Raw genomic sequence first — 22,691 nt, 5'->3', positions numbered from 1 at the left:
TTCCAGGTTCTACATAAATCTCTGGAACACTGCATGTTTAGTGGCACAATATAACGTGTCAGGATCAAAGCAGCCTGGAATGGAATGGGTTAAATACAGTTAGCATATAATTGTTCTGAATCTATAGTAGTAACCTTTTCTGGTTAAAGGAGTAGTTTACCTATAAGTTAACTATTGGTATTAGAATGGCTTATTCTAGGCAGCTTTTTAATTGGCCTTCATTTTTTCTTTTGCAAATATTGCATTCCACTTCTTACTGTTTCTAGCTTTCAAACGGGGGTCACTGACCCTACCATCTGAAAAAAGCCAATGCTCTTTAGGGCTACAGTTTTTTTACCCATATTTTATCCAAGCCCTCTACTATTTATTTTCCAGTCTCTCATTTAAAAAAGTGACTGCTTGCTAGGGTAATTTAAAGCCTAGCAACTACCTAGTTGCTGAAATTCTGAACTGGAGAGCTGCATAAATAAAAATCCAAATAACTAAAAAAACACAAATAAAAAATGAAAGCCAGTTACAAATTGCCTCAGAATTACCCTTGCTACATCATGCCAAAAGTTAATTTAAAGGTGAACATCCTCTTTATCTGGTATATACCTGGCATATATTTGTCCAGTATGTATTTGCTACCTTTATAGTCATTAGCCATTGGCTCTGATTTGATCCCTAAGGTGTAGGGCACTTTGTGGTCCACAGTAAATTTTCTCTCCTGTAGGCAACAAAGTACCTAAATATACTTTCCCCTCAGTGTGAATTCAAATTGCCACATGTAAAGTGGAAGGGGAAGGTTTTTCGGGGGCTTTATCGCCCACACGAGATGCAGTTTCCTGCGAGAGACAATTGAGACATTGTTTTGTGTGTCTAAAAATGCATGCTGTGTGTGTCAAAATGTGTAGATTGCATTTTTATGTGTTTTTTAAGCGCATTTTTTGTGAGTTCACTTTTTATCTTTCTATTTTATTTAATGAAAAACACACATTGAACAGATAAAAGTGCAACATGTTGCCTTTAAAAAAACACAATGTAATACAACTTTGCTAAAGCAGATTTAGATGCTCTTGGGTACAACCAGGCAGATTAGAATGCAATAAATTAGTTCATGCATTTTGGTCGCTCATGTATATGTCTCAAAAGTGCATAGAATTCCCACAAAAATGTCTGTGTGCAGAAGCCACAAGGAAGGAGAGGCAGTCGAGGTAATGTGCTGCTGGTAACACATTTAATAATAAAACAACATTAATGATTGTGTAACCGGGGGTGTAACAAATAGGGAAGGCTGACACAGTGACTGTAGGGCACCCAGGGGTGTAGTGTAGGATATGCAGGTCTAGCATATGTTTTGGGACCCAGTAATATCTAGTAGCACTATTGGCAGTATCAGTAAGTACAGAGTTGACACCTTAATCATTATAAACCAATTTTGTATGGAAACCATAAAAGCAAGTAAGACTTATTGTATTGGCATCTGCCAGATTCTGCTGTCTATATTCCAGGTTGGAGCCAAAAGTCATAGAAAAGGGGTAGTTAAATAGGTGGAATGATTTATGCTTGTGAATGCCCTGCATTTAGCATGTAGGGCTGGTACTTTATCCCTCCTGCTATTATTTGCAATTGCCAGTGGGGCACCAATCACTTGTGTCTATACACTTGCCTTGGAATTTTGCTTTCTGCTAGTAGTTAATGGGCTGCTGTGGCTACAATGCCACTCACGGAGTATAAATACTGTAAGATGTCAGTGAAAGCCTGTGGATGTGACTAGCATCTGGTTTTATATGTTAACGGTTTTATATAAAATTCAAGTGTGCTACCAACATCTGCCTTGTGCCCACTTGTGCCTGTGCTTTGAACCAGTCAGGTGCAAGACACAGAACACTGGATATTGAAACACGAGCATTAACTATTTCTGTCTCGGGCAAACAGTAAGTACAGGGCCCGATGTGCCCTGCTTTTACCAGTGGAATGGCTTGCTAGTAAGGGAAATGCAAAACACAATTACTAAAGGAAAAATATTGCATTGAGGGCACTTCATTTTTTTACCATTTTTTTCAATAGTATCCTTATAGTAAATAAGCCCTTATATGAATGTAAATAGACAAACCTTGGAGACACATAATTCATTTTGGCAGAAACTGTTTTGAATGTAAAGTGCATTTGTGTATGTTTATATACAGTTAAAACTGCAAATAACATATTTTGATTTAAGAGTGAACTGTTCCTCTAAGAGCAAAGTCACTTCATTTCATCAAGTATGTGAGAGTTGAGGGGGTCATCGACATGAAGGCCACCATAAAATTCCATGATTTAGACATGCCTGCCAGTTACTGCACTAGAATTCAGAGACCCATAGACCAGAAATGGCATATGTTGTGCTTTTACCATTTTACTTTAAACTCACAGAAAGAAAATACTTTTTTTTACAAAAAAGTGAGCAAATCAAGTGTTGATCCTAAATTTAATTACACACACACCCATACATCAAACTCAGGTCAGAAAGTCACATCGGTCCATTCAGAGAGAAACCCAAGGAAATGGAAAGGCAAGCCCACCCCTAGCAGTTTCCTTTGCTCAGAGTTGTGGATACAGGCTGTTAGGTTATTGGTATATAAGGTGCAATACTGTAGTGGAATAATACTGGATTAGTGGGTTTGGTGTGCATTTTCCTGCAAGGAAACAGTTTTAAACATACTGCTCTTTAGGACACACATAGGGTGCCCTTGAGCCAGCGGTGGCATAACAGAAGTTGGGTTCTGGTGTCTGCCGAGTAAAAGAGTCCTGCAGAAAGAATGATAAGGGAACATAGCCAGGATGTAGCTGATCTAGATAATCTTCTTCATGGGTGCAGTGGCCACTCAGGAAGTCTCGGGCTTCAGGTAGTTTTGGGCAGTGTTCTCCAAACCTCTGCAGGTAGAAATAACAAAGAATGAATATGCAGGTACATTACTGTAGCCTCCACATTTCCCTACTTAGAAAGTGAGACAACTCCCTTCACTGACATGTTTAGTGTTTCTGAAATATCCTACAGTCAACCAGAGACAGTACCTAGACATTCTCCTTCTTAGTCACTATAAGAATGGGCTTTATTGGGTATGTTCTATGATCCAAGTATCTTCTAGATCAGTGGTCCCCAACCTTTCTTACTCATGAGCCACAGTCAAATGTAAAAAGACTTGGAGAGCAACACAAGCACCATAAAAGTTCATGGAGGTGCCAAATAAGGGCTAAGATTGGCTATTAGGCAGCCAATATTATCAGGTATTATTTGCTTTCGCTGTTGTGCTACTGACACTAATGTCACTGCCACAATGTAGAATGAATATGCTTTTTGTATTAATAACTGGCCTTTATCTTCCATTTTTGCCTATATACGTTGTAATACTGGCAAGTCTTGGTACTGTTATATAACTATGTACCTGGTATGATGAGGTCTCTGTTGTCCTTGGCCTGTTTATACTTCAGAATTAATCAAGCTTATACAGGTGTTTTTTGGGTTTTTTTTTAGAACACCCCCAAACATTGTATATGAACTTTGATCTAGATTCCTATTTTGAATCCAAACCACTCTCTATGAATATGAAATCACAAATACACATATTAATACAAATATTGACAACAAGCAATGATGAATACATGTAAAAAGTCACATCTGTATCAGAAGTTAATGTGCAAAGGAGAAATTCAGTTACACTATCAGCATGGAGACTTTAGCACATGGATGTTGAAGACACAAAAAAAACGGAATTTTATAGACCAACAAACAAATGAAAGACCCTCTTGCGGATGACATGTTTACCCTCAGAAATGTTGAATAAACTGGTTGATGGACAGGGCAATGTTTGATATGCCTGCTGCATTTTTGGTGACATGTCAAGAAGCATTAATAGTGTAAACAAAGAAATTAAATCCATGATTCTCAAGATGACATATCAAGATCAAGGACGTTTTAAACATATTGTAAGAAATTACTTTACAAAATCAAATTTCTGAGAAACTAGGCATTATGGGGGAATATAATAACTGGCTTCACCTTCTTGTGCTATGTTAATTAACGTTTGCGGTATCATGTAGTTGTACAATGGCCACTGGTACTGTATTATTGATATCCTTAACTTATATATAATACACAAGGGCCATGAATAGCCTGTAAATTATATTATTATAAACAGTGCTTAGTGATGCCATCAGTTATAATCTGTGCTTATTGATGTCATTGTATCCATTGAGTCACTTGGCCTCATTTATTAACAGCGGGCAGATTTGCACCTGCCAACCAATCAGTGATTAGCTTTTTTTCAGCCAGCTGCAAGTTGAACATTGAAAGCAATCATAACTGGTTTCCATGGTATACTGCCCAGGTGCAAATTTGCCCAGTGTTTTTAAATGACCCCCACTGAAACTTGTGTATTATTATAAATAATGTGCCCCCTTTTGTAAAATATGAGGATATATGAGTCACCTTGCAGTTCTTTGACCTGTCTAAAAGCACTCAGTCTTCAGCCTTGTTTTTTTATATGATCATGGAACTCTGAGGTGACTAATAATATCCTTTAATTTTACAACAGGGGGTACATTATTCACTATATAATTTATTAATGTATTAATCATATAAATCCTTGCCCTAGTGGGGCCTAGGGGACCCAGTGGAAAATCTGAGTTCATTATCACATTCACAGCAGCTGTGGTCAATTCATAGTTTACACAGGGAGAACAAGCAGACTTCCAGTGTCCTTGCAGGAACCTAGGACTCCAGCTCTTAAAAGATTATTTCCGTTACATTTCTTTCTGCATGTCTAATTAAGGCTTTTGAGGTTTGGAAACATCGGCAAATGAGTGGATCTTTAAATGTATGTCCACCTTTAGGCACAAGTAAATAAGTGTTTTATTTCTGTGCTAGCATTCAGTCTGCTTGGAGCTGCTTGTGCACCTGACTTGCTATGTATTCTGTAATATAGATTTTATTTTATCAGACCATAATTAAATAAAAAGAAGATCTGTGCTGACTGATGAGCCTGGCTTATGTACAGACACACTGGGTGACCTGATACTATAGGGGACTGCATTAAGTATAAGCCAAAGGGTATCCTGAAAGATGGCCCACGTGTAACCAACTTTATAGTGGATTTTTTTCACCTTTCATTCCTCCCCCATTCAAATTGTCACATTTCGGAACCCCCACTGCAATAGTAATATCTCTAACAGAGAAGAGATCTAATCGTACTGAATAAAATAAGCAACCTACAATTTGGAATTATGACTGTACAATGTTATGCTGTATATACTCTGGTTTGGTATGCACAGATCCCCTAGGCCCTAAGGCATAATAGTAATATTGCCTACAATTTCCATTTCCAGTTCCCATAATTTGTATGTGCAAGTTAAAACTATTTTGAAATCCAGAATGCAATTTAGCTACTGTCATGCATTTTCTCTTGTTTTATAATAGGTCTCATCTGTATAATAAACATAGAATTTTTTCCCCCTGCTTTAGTTTTATTACTCATGCCTTATGCTAAATAAAGCAAACACATATCTTGTACAGACAGCAAACTTCTTCCCCATTGTGCAATTATTGTGCACATACAAAGCACTTGTGCCCCCGGGATTGCTGCCCTCTGCACAGTGTAAAAAATGCAAAAACATGGCTGACTGAGGCTGTGTTTGCCTTTTGAAATGGATGGAGTAACCCATAACAACTAATTAGATGTTTGTTTTAAACAGGTGACCAGTAAATGTTACCTACTGATTTGTTGCTGTAGGTTATTATATCTGGGTCAGCTTAGGGTTGTATGTATTAACATTGGAGACAAACATTACCGGTGATGTTGCCCATAGCAACCAATTAGCAATTAGATTTGAATGGTCTGATTGGTTGCTATGGGCAACATCACCAGTGAACTTTGTCTCCTATATTAATAAATAAGCCCCTTATTAGTGTCTTTTAATACATAACTCCATAAGATTGCAAACTAATGGTGCCCTAGTGTAAAAAGAAGATGCAAAAGCCTATTATGTAGTAACTTGTCAGTAACAAAAGCCACAGAAAAAAAATTGTTGAAACAATGACTTTCTTACAATTAAATGGATATACTAAAACTAATACTACAATGTCAATCAATGAGAGAAAAACTTAGCAATCACATAAAAAAATAAATGTAACTGTATGAAGAAACAAGAGCTGAACCATGGGCAGATTTGTGCATTTAGGGCACAGCAGAAATTGGCAAGATGTTTTAGCCTGCTTACAATGTAGTCCGCTATTTGTATTCAGAGAAACAATCATGCTCGTATATTGGTTTTATCCTACAGTTGGGCTCTGTGTCATATGATATCAATAGTAAGGTGACCAATAGGAGCATTAAATATATATATGGGTGTTCCTCTGGTTTGTGGCTGAAAGTTGGGCTCAGAATATAGAAGTTGGACTAGGAATATAGAAGAAACCAGCAACCTCTTTTTACTGTCACACTTACCTTGCCATAAAATTTTATTTTTGATTTTTGGTTTGTGCTTTGTCTTTAATTACAACAATAGCAACTGGGCATAGTGAACACAGTAGGGTTAATTAACAAATATAGGTACTTAACAGCACAAGTGCAGTAGGCCACAGCAACCTATAAGAAATTCGTTTTGATCAGTCTACTACAAGTTAGAAAATAAAAGCTAACTTTTATTGGTTGCTATGGGACACTGCACAAGTGCAATTTGTTACTGCCTAAATCATGTACATATATTAAATAAACTAACACTTATAAATGTCTATCTTGGAACTAAATTTAATGACCTATATCCTATAATGTTTTAGCCACTTATGGTGAAGCATTAAGCTACTTTTTGCTCCCTGAAAGTTGCCTATGATTAAGGGTGTGTAGGGACCCATAGGGTTAAGCTCCCTATGGTGTTATCCCTTATCTAATCTTATCTGTGCTGTTATAGGGCAGAGCCCTCTACACTCAGATTACAGTTAATAGGCTTTCCCTAATAGGTTTAGCCCAGGTTGACCACTCCCCTTGGCAGACTATATAGTGTCTTGCACAAGGAAGTGTCTTCCTCTTTTGGCTGCTTGCTGTGTTCTGGACAGAGCCCCAACTGAGCCTGGACCAGAACATAGGCCCAGAAGCCATTTGTACCCTAGGGGACCTCATACCCTAGTGATAAGTCGGGGACAGGGCCCCGTGAACGAGGTAAAGCCAGCACAGTCAGATTTATTAATAGCACCCTCTAGGAGTGGTGAGCATAGTCAACTTAGCTAGAAAGGGCAGTAATAGCCCCAACCAGGAGTTGGAAAAGGGTTTAGCCTACCCCGGCTCTGTTGTCGTTCTTTAGGGACCGGTTTTATTAGACGCCAGGTACCAGTGTTAGGAGCTCTCCCCTGGACCACAGTCGGCCGGAACACTCCCTTCTGAAAGGTCTTCACCTCGGGTATCAGCTAATTCTCTGTGCATTCTCCAAGTGGGGTATTCTGTTTCCTTGAGTGTCACATCTACTATATCCATTTGTGACCAATTCCTATACTGCTGTGACTGTGAGTATATACCCTGCTGCACTATCCAGTTGCATTTGTACAATAAACCAGTTATTATTTGATCATAAGAATCCTCTGGCATCCATCATTCTCTATTAGCACTACACACCTCAGCTAGTTGTAGTTCAACTACACCCTCGCTCCATTCTAATTCTCCCATATAGCGGAGGCTCACTCCTTTGTATTAAGTGCCGCATGTAACCCATGCTCTCCATTTCACTACTAGCCTGGATTTGTCCTTAATTAGGCCAAATAGGTGTTACAGGTGTATTCGGCCGAAATGTGCCAGGCATCTGGCCTTGCTGTATGGTGTTATTTTTATAACTTTTGTCAAATAAAGCTCTGATTTTAATGAAGACCCTGGAGTTCCATCTCTCTCTTCTTTGCTAATGAGTTGTCACTGCAAATTCTCTTCAGTGACTTTTTTTTGCATTTTTTGCAAACAGTCTTTTGGATTACATGTTAGTCTGTCCCATCATGTCAGGCTGGTTAGAATATTTTGGTTTGGAATACTAGCAGCATTGGGATTTGGGGAGAAGGGGGCTCATTTCCCATTTAAGAGGATCTATTACAAGAACAAAAAATGACCATTCAAAGTAATTCATGTAACTATTAAGCCCTCAAATCACCCTTGCAGTAACCACCATCATCTTGTATTCCCATGCTCAGTCAAGACACTAACGCTGCTGGTCATTGACTATACTTGATAGTGTCTGACCTGTTCACCATCTACAACAAAGTACAAAGGAAGCATCAAGGCATTTCATGTATAAAATGCAGCCAACATTGCACTTAGAATGCATTTGCATGTTGTATAAGCACTCTATAGCACTCACAAAGTAGACATTTTAAATGCCTGAGGGGCACGTAAGATGGCATTACTTTAGCAGTTCTGGAGAGAATACGACTACCTGGCTTCTACTTAATACTTACTATTGCTTTGAGCAATACCACATACTTTCCTGTATCTCAGTACAGTTTATTGGGCACATTGAAAATTAGGGGCACTTTCTTTCTAAACAGAATTTCTTTAGCTCTTTAGCTCCATGGCCAGAATGTTTTTCATGAAGTAGACATATCACATTTTGGGCCAGAATAAATTTGATGAGAAAATGTAGGTCTCATAATTTCATTCAGAATTTCCCTATAGAGTACTATTGAGTTATATAAGCCATGTCACAAACCATGTGATAAGTTTTTCTCATTGAATTGTATCTAACCTTGTCTGCCTATGTTATGGGGCACAACCTTTATCTATGAAACCTGTCATTTTAAAGCATGATGTAGACAGTAATATTCTGAGGCAATTTATAGTTGGGCATCATTTTTGCAAAGTGTAAGAAATAACTGTTACATATATTGAGGGACATCAGGACATCTTCTCCCATGTGTAAAAAAGGCAAAAAAAAGTTTGACAGGCTTTTTGACATATTTGGCCAGCTTGACTATCACAATAAACTATATGACACTATGGGGCTGATTTACTAACCCACGAACGGGTCGAAATGAGTCCGATTGCGTTTTTTTCGTAAAGATCGGTATTTTGCGATTTTTTCGTATTTTTTGCGATTTTTTCGGCGTCTTTACGAATTTTTCGTTACCAATACGATTTTTGCTTAAAAACGCGAGTTTTTCGTAGCCATTACGAAAGTTGCGTAAAATCTTGCGATTTTTCCGTAGCGTTAAAACTTACGCGAAAAGTTGCGCCTTTTTCGTAGCGTTAAAACTTAAAAGGTGCGAAGTTTCGCGTAAGTTTTAATGCTACGAAAAAAGCGCAACTTTTTGCGCAAGTTTTAACGCTACGAAAAATCGCAAGATTTTACGCAACTTTCGTAAAGGCTACGAAAAACTCGCGTTTTTACGCAAAAATCGTATTGGTAACGAAAAATTCGTAAAGACGCCGAAAAAATCGCAAAACATACGAAAAAGTCGCAAAATGTTCGTTTTCAAGTCGGAACTTTTCCAATTCGGGTCGGATTCGTGGGTTAGTAAATCAGCCCCTATATAGAGTTTCTTTTCTATATGTCTGTTTTTGAATTGACCCAGTGGATATTGTTGTACTAGTAGTCTAGTAGTTTGTGAGGATCCAACCAAAAAGGGGATGTTACCCCACTGAGAGAAAAAAATGTATGTACTGTACTCAGTTAAGGGGTGCACGGAATTATCATCAGTTTTGTAGAACTGAAAATGACTACACTATTAGTATGTTAGTTTAAGGTGTGGACCAAACTAAAGGAGGCTGCATAACTTATGAGATTATTGAGGTGCTGGGATACATATATATTTTATTATATTTTGGGAGAGCTGCTGAACATAAACCTAAATCATTCCTAAAAAAAACTATGCCCAATTGCAAATTAGAACCGAATACCACTAAATCAAACAAAATAAGTTATTCCTATTTTGAACTGCCCCTTTGAAACAAGCTTTATCTCCCCCTCAGTACTTACAACGATTTGCTAAAAGGTGAGTTACACAAATGCTACTCCTGATGCCATGTTTAAAAATTATTTTGTCACAATCAAAATGATAAATTATTTGTGAGATGCAAAGGAGAGAGAATCATGCATTTAGATGGGTACGTGCGGGACATAACCAGGAAATGTAAGGATGGGATATATCATCACACTGGCATTCTGTCCCCTAGGTATCAGCATCTAGGGGGCAGAGGGAGCAGAGTACCTTGAGGCCAGCCTGAGGGGAGGGGCCTAGGTTGCATGCGTTAGCGTAAGTGAGGCTGGATAGTTGCATACTCGACAAGGTCTCTGCTGGCGTGGATGGCACTCCCAGTGCCAGGAGGTGACGCCAGGGCAGACGTGTCCAGATCAGCGTACTGAACATCTAGGTCCGTGTGACCAGAACTCTGTAGATCAGAGCACCAAAGAGTGAGAGAAAGAGGTGTTTTAGGAGGAGGAGTGTTGGAAGGGTAGGGAAAGTACAGCTGAGAGGTAGTAGTATAAGGGGGAGTGCAGGAAGAGAAAGCAGATAAGGCAATAACAAGAGGAGAAGGGTTAGGAAAAGAAAGATAAAAGGAAGAATTCAAGGGAAAAGAACATATAATGTATAAAATAAATACATTGAAATTATCCAAAGAAGACGTAAATTTTAGTTCTAGTAAATGTTTACTTTTTAAGTGACTTTTATGATAATAGACTTTTCTGGTGAAGAAAAAATGAAGCTAAAGTTTTATGGCAAAAATGACCAGTAACACCTATCAACGAATAAACCCTGATGAGCTTTAAGCACAATATCCACTTAGCGGTAGATTTATCAAAAAGATTCTTCAAACCTTTCACTTCTTTTTTACCAGGGAAAATTTTTTGGGTAATTGGCAAACATTTTGTCTTTTGTGAAAAGTCATGAACTTTCCATGTGGTTAATTAAGCAAATTTATCATGCACGCGTCAGGTAAAAGATGGCAGAACACAACAAAGTCTGAAGTAAAACATGCTACAACAAAACCTAGAGATTCTGCGTTAATGGGAATATTTTCATATGCACGGGTCAAAAATAATCTTCATTTACATTTAATTTTATCATATTTTCTGATGACTGGTCCTTGAACTTGTATCGAAGTGAAACTGAAAGCAGTTTCACATTGTAACAACCTGTGGTTCTTCTGAGCAACTGTGGCTGGAGAAAAAAGTACCAGTCAACAGATAAGTCCTCTAAATAATGAGCTTCTCCTTACCTCAAAGTCTGAAACAGACTGCTGGTGGAAGAAAGGAGGGTTGTGTTCATACAAAGCTCATTATATCTAGTTAAACTAACAATCCTCATTGAGAGGGAATAGGGGCAAGTAATACAAAATAATGAACTGTTAGTGCTTTATAATTCAAAAAAAATGGATGTTTTAAAAAAAATGTTTTTAAATGCAGTTTAAGCATTATTTTGTTTGTCTATTTTTTGTGCTCATACTGCCCTTTTAAAAAATAAGTCCCTATACAGAAGCATAGCGAAGTGCAAGCAAACCCTGGGGTCCTGACTGATGCAATTTCAATTTATATTTGTAAAACAAGCAGTTTTTCCAACTATATGATCCCATTGTTATTTTACCTATGGGGTTAAATAACAAGTGTCTGCTAATAAGAAAACTAATGTACAATGATGGCACACAGAGCAATTATTGGTCATTTAGTTCATTGTCTTTTCCTCTTACTGAAAGAGCATGAGACATATTTGAAGTGAAAACTATGTGAAACACACCACTTCTAGTGGGAAGAATTTGGGAAGGAGCAAATAAATTATAGGCATTTCTGCAGTGCAGGGAAAAGAATTGATCCCAGACATAGACATATATGGAGGGAGCTTATGGTAGGCTTTGTTGTAGGTTCTGTATGGGAGTAGCCCCAAATGACAGAATAGTATAAATTGTTGAGGCTGAACCTATTCTCATTGTCTCCCTCAAGTGAGAGGGGTGATAAAGGGCCAGAGCCAGGGGCCAAAGGGTCCAGTGAAAAGGATATATGATTTGGGAACACAGTGACAAGGTTACTTGCTCTAGAACAAAATATATGGGCTTTTTGTGCGAGTACTAGAAGCCCAAGTGAAAGTCATGGGGGCAAAATTTGAGTGTAAGTTTGTTACAATTTTCAGTGTTTGTTTTCCAAATAATATACAATGCATATTTAGTATGTTTATCCCACCCAACACACTGTGCATATAAAATGTGAAAAAGTCAAAGGCCACATTGCCAATTTTTGCTGCTTATTGTTTGTGTGGCACAAAAAGTGAAAGATTTTTTAGTAAAAAATGTATCTGGTGTTACAGGGATTTCTCAGATAATAGATCCCATAGCTGTAACCGTTATACAGCAGAATGGGTTCTACTGTGTGAGATGAGAGTTCTGCCTGTATTACAGGGTTTGTGAAGGAATAAATGTCATCTGCTGCATAGCTGTTTAGGAGAGAGGTGTGCTATACCTACAATTACAGTGTTAGTGAAGCAATATATATGTAATAAAGGATGAAAGAAGCAGTACATTCACATAAGTCTGTTTGAGAGGCCGAGTGTCTGCATTACACTATGACTGGGACTGTAATAAGGAGAAATGGGAAGGAATGTCTGTTACTGTGTGCTGAAGTAGCGTGGGAGTGGAATAAAATGTTTATATTAGTGCTAGAAATAGTCATTATTAAAGGGATGAACAGTTTTTGGGCTTCTGGAAAGAGCAGTAATAAGGGATAAGAAAGTATGCGACCGATATATGCTCATTTTAGAGCGCACAGTTAACATTTCTGTGTTTTGTTCAGCGCAAAGCTAGTTTTGCCTCAAAACTCTCTAAAATATCAAATTAACTAAAATTCTTCCAATTTGCCAAATACAGCTTCCACTGACTTCTACATGACCCTGACAGCTTTTAAATGGTGTGGTTTTGTCTTTTTTGTGTGTGTGTTTTTTCACTTAATAAATCACAACTTGACCTAACCTGGGGGATGCAAAGTTATCCAAACTTTATGTAAGCATGATTACAAATATTAAACATATTACTTGAGTAAAATGTAAATATTTTTAGATGTTTAGAGCAATTTCTTTGGACTGCTGCAATTCCATAGAAGGTATTAAAGCTCTCAAAAAATTCTAAATGAAAAATACTTATTGGTAAAAACTCTTGTCAAAAAAATGGAAAATAGCACAGTATAGTACCGGCCAGACTTTATTCCCCAGAAGTTATACCAAGCAATATTTATGAAGTAAATAGGCATAAAAGTGGTAATGAAAGACACAGAAAGATATAACTACTTACTTAAGAGACCAAAAAAATAACAATATGTTGTAGCACCTTTTACATCTATGTGATAGAGAAACATATGCTTACAGGCATCTTACAATATATGCTGTTTGTATACCCTTATGTATTTATACTCAGGCTCACATGATGTTAATAAAGAGGTGAGCCTTGACTGTGCTAGGAAGGTTAGGCTGGCAAAGTGTTTTGGATTGTGACGAGTTAATTGATAAGGTGCAAGAGGAAAATGGAAGTGGTGGAGGCGACAGTAGGGTATATGGATAGTTGGACAATGAAGTACCAGCCTTTTCCAGTGAGTAGGACCCAATCAACATCCTGACCCTCTTGTTTCAGGATTACTGCTGGGTAGGGGTTCAGTTGAGGGTATTTGGTTTGAATTTATTACATCTGAGCTGGAATGCTTGCCAGGGTTGTGGGGCCTATTCCCCAGTTTTAAGCACAAGTGTGCCAAGTACAACACAAGGCTGGAGCTCAAAGACCTGTGGCATGCCCCTTGAATTGAGCTCTGTCTGCATTATTAGACAGTGCTTGACCCAAGAGAGGTGGGTTGGGGTGCGTCATTCAGAGGTGCAAGTTAGGTAGGGACAGGAGGCAACCCTTGTTGGGGCAGGAGCTATATGTTGCCTGAAGCTGCACTCTGCTTCTTGGGGCTGATTTTCGATGTTGTGTAAGGAGTATAGCGCAGCTCACCCCAGGGTGCAATTGCTTCTAAGTGAGCACTTGCACCCCTAAGCACTCTAGAAATTCCCCCCCCCCCCCCCCCCCCCCCCTATATTGTTAATTATTCTTTATTTGTCAGTTTTGTCCCAGTTTTTGTGTGGGAAAAATGTTATTTTGTTCTATTATGTATAGAGAGCCCAAAACTTGTCCCACTAAATAAGCAAAAGACTTTGCATGAAAACATTGACTGAGACCTTTGTGTGTACAGTATATAAAACCCCTTTATTCACTGGAGAATTCCTTTTTTTAACTGAGAATACTTAAATAGTGAAATGTGGTTAAAGTGAGACGCAGCAGTATTGCTATTTGTTCTCTAAAGATCAAGTAAAACTCCTTCAGGTCTAGGCTGGCAACTTTATATCTGTCCCTAGTGGCTCTGTGCATTCTGATTCAGTGGTACATTCAGTTTAAGCAACTTAAAATGGCAACAAGGTTTGGCCAGAACTAACAGTCCGTCCTAAAGGGCCTGTGTTTTCTGCCCATTAGAGCTTATAGCCAACTGATGCACTGATAAATGTACAAGCAATCTAACCCAGCAATGCATTGTATGTAAATGTGTGCATTATCAGCTTGCAATTGGGAACAATGTTAGAATTCAGTGGACTGGTACATATATATTTCTTAAATATATTTGGGTTAGAATTAAGGTGGCCATACACGCACCGATATTATCGTACGAAACCTCGTTTCGTACGATAATCGGTGCGTGTATGGCATGTCAGCGAGCCGACCGATATCGCAGGAAGCTGCTGATATCGGTCGACTCGCCGATCGGCCAGGTTAGAAAATTTTGATCGGGCGCCATAGAAGGCGCCTGACCAAAATTCTCCATTCAGAGCTGAATCGGCAGAAGGAGGTAGAAATCCTATTGTTTCTACCTCCTTACCTGCCGATTCAGCCCTGAATGGTGTGTGGCGGATCTGACGATGTTTCGTGCGACCGACGGTCGTACGAAACATCGTGAGATCGCCACGTGTATGGCCAGCTTTAGAGCAAGCTGTTAATATAGTGGATTGTTAAGATAGAGAATCAGAAATGACCAGACGCTTGAATTAGTCTGTCATGTATTCAAGATATCTCAGTAAAATCTGTTACATCTTACACAGACAGAGAATACATGCACGCTGCATCTGATATGATTGATAGACATTGTATTAAATTGGTTAAAAGCATAGTGAATACATGCGCTATCCTAATTATTAGAGATAATTCATAAGATAGATAACAAAAATACAAAGATTGAACAGAACACGTGGGCCATGGAGGAGGGTACATGTTTAAGGATATGTGATTGTTTCTCAATCTATACATGTCTTACCCTTTGCTCACAGTAGGGGGAATTGTCTGATGCTGATATATCATAGTACGTAGTCTGTATTGGCAGCGTTATTATCTCCTCCTCTGCTTTCACAGGGTCCAAATGCACAACCTGAGGAGGCAGTGACACACATACACACATACACACGCAAATATGTGTTATCAAAGTTGTCAGATTTCCTCTGTTAAAGAGAAAATGCTTTCTGGGATAATGAATATGTCGATATACATCAAAAGAGGATTTGTCATAAGAACCAGCAATAAATCCATGGATTTGAAACGTTATTATTTTACACCAGTGCTTGTCCTCTGGACTGCCATATCTTGTATGCTTTTATACACTTACAGCTTTAACTGAATAGTATTTAGTGTTTAGTATTTTGGCCTGGTTACCACTATTCATTTTTCATACAGCTCTTTCACAGACCAGTAGGCTTATGAAGAATCCCCTGAGTTCAAATTCAATCAATAGAAGTTGGTAACTTTTTTTTTTACAGTACAAAATGTCAGCTCCTTTTGCTCTGAAAAAGTTGTAAGGTTTTAATGCTAATCTTTCCATCTCAGGTAGGACTTACAGCCCTGTAGTCTAAAGTATAAGATAGGATCTGGAGAAGGGTAAACAAATGTCCTACATTTCGTTTATTTTTTGGCCAAATAGGACAGTACCTGGATATCGTGAGCTGTAAGCGGGGTCTTCATCTCTGGTTTCTTCTTTGGTGGCGGTGCAGGTTTGTGACTGGGAGGAAGATCAGTCCTAAAGATTAAAAAGCAACATTTTTGTTATAGTTTTTTAAGTTATAGTGTTACCCTTAGTTAGTGCCAGGTACATTTTATTATCAAATGGGCAAAAAAGTTTAATAATATATTACAGTAATTATAAAGCCACTCTCTATAAAATGCCAACCTTGTAAGCTGGTTGGCAATGTTAATTCCTAATCAAGGACTGTTTAAATAAACAACAATTTATTCTTGCCTGATTCACTGTTACTCTGTAATAATACGTTGCTGCTTTGTAATTGATGTTATCTAAGCAAGCATAAACTTACGCTAATGGCAAAATTGTATTGCTTGTGAGAAATCCAGGTAACAGATCCCATTTCTACTATTATTTTGTTCTGATTATTCCACCACTTAAAACATTTATGCGATTTTGCAGAAAATGTTTCACCTTAAATGGCTATATATGTATACAGTATACAGTATACAGTATATATATATATATACAGAATATATATAGAGTCATAGGTATCAGGCATATACACGTGCATATCTGCGAAAGAGAGCCTGGGTGCCGTATTGAAAAGTAGTATCAAGTAAAAATGGAAAAAATATCGTACTCTCAGGACTTAATGGAAAAATAAAGTTGTTTTATTGCAAACATACATGTAATGTTTTGGCTGCTTCCACAGCTTTTAATCACTCTTAGGAGGTGATACATTTTTAAAATGACTTAAATAAAGAATCTTGATTTTTATTTTTAAAGGTTCCTGGAGTGCACCTGTTTTTTCCTGATTATATATAAATATATATATATATAAAATAAGACAATATAAATTAGACATGTTGGTGAAGCAATACCTCTGTACTTGCCAGTTTGTGTAGCCATACTGACCAATTTTCTGCCCATTTAGCCCTTGGGTCAACTTAAAGCACTGTGCTTTGATATTATTATTATGTGTGTGATTTTAGTGGCACACTTACATGTCGCTGTCTGTATCACTGCGCTGTTTCTGCTTCTTTCTGCGCACCACAAATGCACTTACTGCTGCAATAATAAGGAGAAATGCAGCCACCGCACCCCCGATGATGCCGAGCAAACTTCCAGATAGCCCTTGGGGAAGTGGTTTATCTGTAACAAGCAACGTGGACCACATGTTGTCATAATCCTGGCCTTCAAAATAACATTACTACAGATAAACTTTGGAATGGTTAAGTGGGATTTACTGTTCCTGTTGCTATTAGTGCATAGTTACATTTTAGATGATTCTTGCTGCTACATTTATCTGCACCTTTATATGCTTCCCTTGATGAGAGTAGGCTATGACCCTTTTAGATAATATTATAATAAAGAGAGAGCTGAACCCCCCGCCATAAAATGAAGCATTGTCTGTACCCCTAGAGATGATTTTCCTATGATGCCTGCATGATGATGTGTAGGGTAAATATATCTTGGTATGCTCACGAAAAACAGACCTTGTTTTCCGTTATAGCTGTCATTTCATTACTGTTCTTGCTCACAAGCAATATTGCCAAGTGCCAGTGATAAATCCCACTATATTACTGTGAGATCCTATCTATTTTTTTATTGATCTATATAACCACAATCAACTCTTCTTACTGCTTTTTGCAGTGATGTTCTGGTGTGCCTTAAGTCTCTGGATCATTGCTCCTTCTTCCGGGCCATGTAACTGCTTTTTAGAACTAAGCTCCAATTTCTGTCAATGGACAGCGTATCTATAGTGTAATCTACTTATAACTGTGAATATTCATCATCCTCACAGCATTGCAGCCACTTAACTAAACTCTTCCCCACTGATGCAATTGCCCTTTTCTATAACATATATTTGTGTTCCTTATATAGTTATATTTGACTCTTGCAAGGCAGGTACATGGTGGCTTGCAGGAAGCTCTCCTTCAACAACGTTGAAATGTACTGGTTGCAAATCTCTATATGGAACAATAATACATTGTATGTGAACAGTCAATGGTTTATAGAATTTAGAGGCTCTTCATATTATTGCCCTAATGCACACATCCTTTGTTTCAGCAGCTTTAGAAATCCATCATTTTGATGAAAGTTGGTCATGTGTGTCTCTCTTAGGAAAATAAAGTGGCCTCCATGTGGCCCCCAAAGCACCAGTTTTACTAGCCTGCCCCAGGACTTCCTTGTCAGTATACTGGTTTGGCTATTCATTATTGATGATGTTACAAAGTTTGTATTATTTGTATCAGCTCATGGTGCATGTCTGTTTTTAGACACATAAGTACATTTTACCTTTTGATTGGTGCCTACATGTTACAATACTTGATCCAGATCTTTTATCACAGTGCTGTCCAACTTTTGTGGTACCGAGGACTGAAATCTTTCTGGCCTATGTGCTGGAGGGCCGATAATAGAAGCCAGTTTTGACCCTTACCCTTTTAAACTACACCCACTTCAAGCCACACCAATGTTATCACAAGAGCTTTTAATATTGTCATGGGAAAACATGTTTTTTCAAAACACATCAGTTAATAGAGCTTCTCCAGCAGAATCCTGCATTAAAAAATTATAACACAGATTTTTTTGTAGTTAATGTTTAAATTTCACATGGGGCTTGCCATATTCTTTATTTCCCAGGCTGCCACAGACATGTAACTTGTACTCTGATAAACTTCAGTCACACTTTACTGCTGAGCTGCAAGTTGGAGTGATATCACCCCCCTTCCCAGCAGCTGATCAGCAGAACAATTGGAAGGTAGCAACATAGCAGCTTCCAGTAGATATCAGTATATCATTCAATAGTAAGAAATCCAAGTCCAGCTTGGGCCTCCTCCAGTAACACTGGGAGTAGGAGAAACAATAGGTTACCTGAAAGCAGTTCTAATTTGTAGCACTGGCTCTTTCTGAAAGCTCAGACTCAGGCACAATGCACTGAGATGGTTGCCTACACACCAATATTACAACTTATTATTATTATTATCATTCAAGATTAACATTTTAAATGATAGAATGAATTATTTGCTATGTAAACAGTGTAATTTAGAAATAAAACGTACACCATAGAAATCATGACAGTGTCCCTTTAATGGTGGTAGCACAGTAAATGTCCAAATAGTTGGTGCTCATTGCAAGAATATCCCTCGTTCATATTATGAGTGAAATAGGTTCATATATAAAGTCATATTAAGCCACACCCTTAAATCTAATCCACCCTCCTCCCCCGTGGGAAGCACAGCACATAATCACACACCCTAGAGACCCCCTAACAACTATTTCCAAGGGGGAGCTGCAGGGCCTAAAACATAAAAAGGCGACAAAATGAAGTGATTCTCACGTAGTTGTTCATTATCAACTTCCGGGAGCCCCTGATAATTAAAATTTGCCATTCACGGATGTCCCTGCATTGGTGTGTCCTTTCCACAAAGGGAGAGCATTAAGAGGCCTTTTAATGGTAAAAAGTTTGATTAATGAAATTGAGACCCCAAAGAAATGGTTGAAAATTAATAAAACAAGTTTGTTAACAGTGTGGTAGTTGCATTACATGTGGTTTCCTACTAACTGGGGGCACATTTACACACCCACATAGTGGCAAAAAATTTGAGATACGATACAGATTGACTTGTACCTCAAACCATATTGTCTGTTTCATCTTCCAGTATGGCTTATAATATTATGTCGGGACCTGTGTCACCTCTGTTATAATCTGAATGAACAATCATAGGTCGGCCATATGTTTTGACCGTAACAATTTATTGCCTCTGAGCACTCCTGCTTTAGCAGACTTAATTCAGCCACTTAGTTCATTTGAGAAGAGCAGCGCCCTCTATATCGCACTCGATTATAAGTCTCAATGAATTTATGATTCAAGTAGGTGGAGAACACAATCAGTATTAAAAACAATTCATTTATTTATATACCTTAAACGAATAAAATATATTTAATTGAATAGAATTCATATTAATAATCAACCTCCTATAAAAAAGAAACATTTCATATACTAATAGCAGAGGGATTTAGTCAGCGGTTTTTATTTGCCAAGGTAGTAGATCTTAAACTGCACTTGATTGGGTCCCTTGTATCATTAAATCCTGATCTGGATTTCAGTTGAGTAATATCCTTTGTCTGCAAAAGAATTGTCTGCACTTGGTCCATGTAGTGTCCAATGCAATTACTTAAACATTTTTATGCCACTCTCAGTTATACTTTAAGGAATTGGGCTCAAATTGTTTAACAAAAAATACTCATGCACAGGTTGTATGTGAGTTATAGTTCACCGTGCACTGCAAATACAATTTGATTTGTGCATCCATTGCAGCATGTAATTGTACTCTTTCATGATTGGGCTCAGATATATTTAGCAAACAATACTCCTGCGCAAGCTGTATAACTGGTTGTGAGTTGTAATTCACCATGCATGTATGTGAGTTATAGTTCACCGCACACTGCAAATACAATTTAATTTATGCATTCACTCCAGACACTTGCAGCATATATATTTGATTCATTTTAAGGTATATAAATAAATTAATTGTTTTTAATACAGATCGTGTTCTCCGCCTACTTGAATCATAAATTCATTGAGTCTTATAATCAAGTACAATATAGAGGGCGCTGCTCTTCTTAAATTAAATACAGCCATATGTTTTGCCCTGCCACTGAGGAATCTGATACACCAGGGATCCCCAACTTTTTTTTACTGTGAGCCACACTCAGATGTAAAAAGTGATGGTGAGCCGCACAAGCATTAGGATGTTTAAAAAGGTCTGTGATTGGCTATTTGGTAGCCCTGTGTGTACTGCTTGCCTGCAGGAGGCTCTGCTTGGAGCAAAACTGTGCCACTGTGCTTGCCTCCAAGCCAGAAATTAAAAATGGGCACCTACTCTGAGGCCACTGGGAGCAGCATCAAAGGTGGTGGTGAGCAACATGTTGTTCCCAATTCACTGGTTGGGGAATTATTGGGATAACCAGTTAATCACAAAACAAAACCTGTAGTACCGTGTTAACCAGTGTCAAAAATACATTTTATTATCTTCACAGGTTATCTCTGTCTGTAACTTCCTAATTAATTGCTCGTGAACACTTCTCTCAGACGTAACAGTATATATTTTGTGCCATTCCAGTTTTCATTTGTATTTTGCCTGACAAAGGGGCCTTAGAGCTCCGAAAGCTTGCAATGTATTTTTATTGTTAGCCAATATAGGTATCATTTCTACAATACTCTTGTATTTGTGTTTTTTTTAATTATTATTTGTGATAACCAGTGTGTTCTAATAGATCAGGTACCCCCTCCAAAAAGGGGTGGGGACAGGGCAAGAATTTCAGGAGACAAAGTGGATCCAGATACTGGACACTGTGGCCACTAATGAAAGGTATTTATTAGCTTGCTTTATAGGAACAGGCTGTACTCTTATGGTTTATTTACATTAGATTATTGTGTTTTTATCTCTTGGATTTTATCAAATGATATATGTTGTTTTGAACATTTGTATAAATCTATACGGTTCTTGCTATATCTCAGTATTGAGCAAAATGTGAGATATTAATTCCTAATATGGTGGTTGTTTGATATTAGTGAAGTGAGAGTGGGTAGGTCACTCTAAAAGTAGGGCACACTTATGGTGTTTAAATGAATTTCCACTTACTATCTGCTTAATGTACGTCACTAGAAGATGGAGACCCATTGAGGCTATGATGGAGTTGGCTTACTCTGGATAATATATTATATATAAACCTCTAGAGACCGGTTGAGGCTCATCACTAATCACAAGAGCTTTTAAGACCATACCCACATTAATGGTGGTAGCACATAAAAACAAAAATGGTTGGTGATCACTGCAAGGATATCACTCATCATATGTGAAAGAAGTTTAGTAATTCATATTTAGACATACCCTTGAATCTATATGTAAGCAGTAATTAACCTTTAATCACATCGCCTACACCAGGAAACACAAAGAGTGCTGGGAGTTGTAACAATCAACACTTTATTTCTTTCTTCACCAAAGTGCACACCAATAGAGCCCTTGTTCTTCAACCACAGGCACACAGATCATAACACAACAGGATAAACTTTACAGTTACCCATGCCAGATTAGTGTAAAAGTCAGGTTGCAAAATCTTTTCCCCAGGCAAGTTCACTTCCTGGTCCCTCCCGTGTTCCCTTCCACTCTCACCATCAGCCTCCAGGCCTTCATAGGGGTCCAGTCAACACTCCCCCTTTACAGGGCTTAGCCCAAAACACCAGCCTTGCCAGGTGCTCTGCAGTGGAAGTGCAACACTGTTCGCCACTACTTGCCGAATCCCAGAAGGCCTTCCTACACCCTCACTATCCACTTCAACCCTGACTGGTGGGGTACCTGCTGGGAAGCTACTCCCACTCACTCCTTGGTGGGGCTTTTTAGCTGCCCATTTTCACCAACCTGGGCTTCCTCACACTATTACAGTGTGCTATAACACAAGCTAGGCCCTCACTAGCTAGTTTGCCTACCTCTTCCTGTTTTAGTCCCTTCTGCCGGTCAGATGACTTCCTGCATGTGCCTGTTTCCCATGACGCATTCTCCTTGCTCTGCCACTCCCCTCCTTTTATACCCTTTCCCAACACTCACTAACTCCCTCTAGCTCCCTCTAGAGGCCCCTATATTGTAATTACAACTAGAACCTTTTTACATGACCCACTAGCTTGT

General features: G+C 38.3%; 1 protein-coding gene across 2 annotated transcripts in view; it reads right to left on the bottom strand.

Moving 5' to 3' along the window:
- Positions 1-1,200: 1,200 nt before the first annotated feature.
- nectin1 (nectin cell adhesion molecule 1) overlaps positions 1,201-22,691 on the bottom strand; it is a 107,854-nt gene continuing 86,363 nt past the window's right edge. The window contains exons 6-10 of one of the 2 annotated variants that reach the window (XM_018096073.2): positions 17,007-17,154; positions 15,972-16,059; positions 15,307-15,417; positions 10,202-10,382; positions 2,812-2,898 (exon numbers count right to left, since the gene is read on the bottom strand). In XM_018096073.2, coding sequence (XP_017951562.1) covers positions 10,242-10,382; positions 15,307-15,417; positions 15,972-16,059; positions 17,007-17,154 — 488 coding nt within the window. In that variant the 3' untranslated portion in view covers positions 2,812-2,898; positions 10,202-10,241. Of the gene's footprint in view, positions 2,899-10,201; positions 10,383-15,306; positions 15,418-15,971; positions 16,060-17,006; positions 17,155-22,691 lie in introns of both variants that reach the window. The other variant, XM_018096072.2, reaches the window with a different exon arrangement.

This window comes from Xenopus tropicalis, chromosome 7, assembly GCF_000004195.4.
Source record: "Xenopus tropicalis strain Nigerian chromosome 7, UCB_Xtro_10.0, whole genome shotgun sequence".
NCBI lineage: Eukaryota > Metazoa > Chordata > Amphibia > Anura > Pipidae > Xenopus > Xenopus tropicalis.
This window is presented reverse-complemented; position numbering and strand designations above follow the sequence as displayed.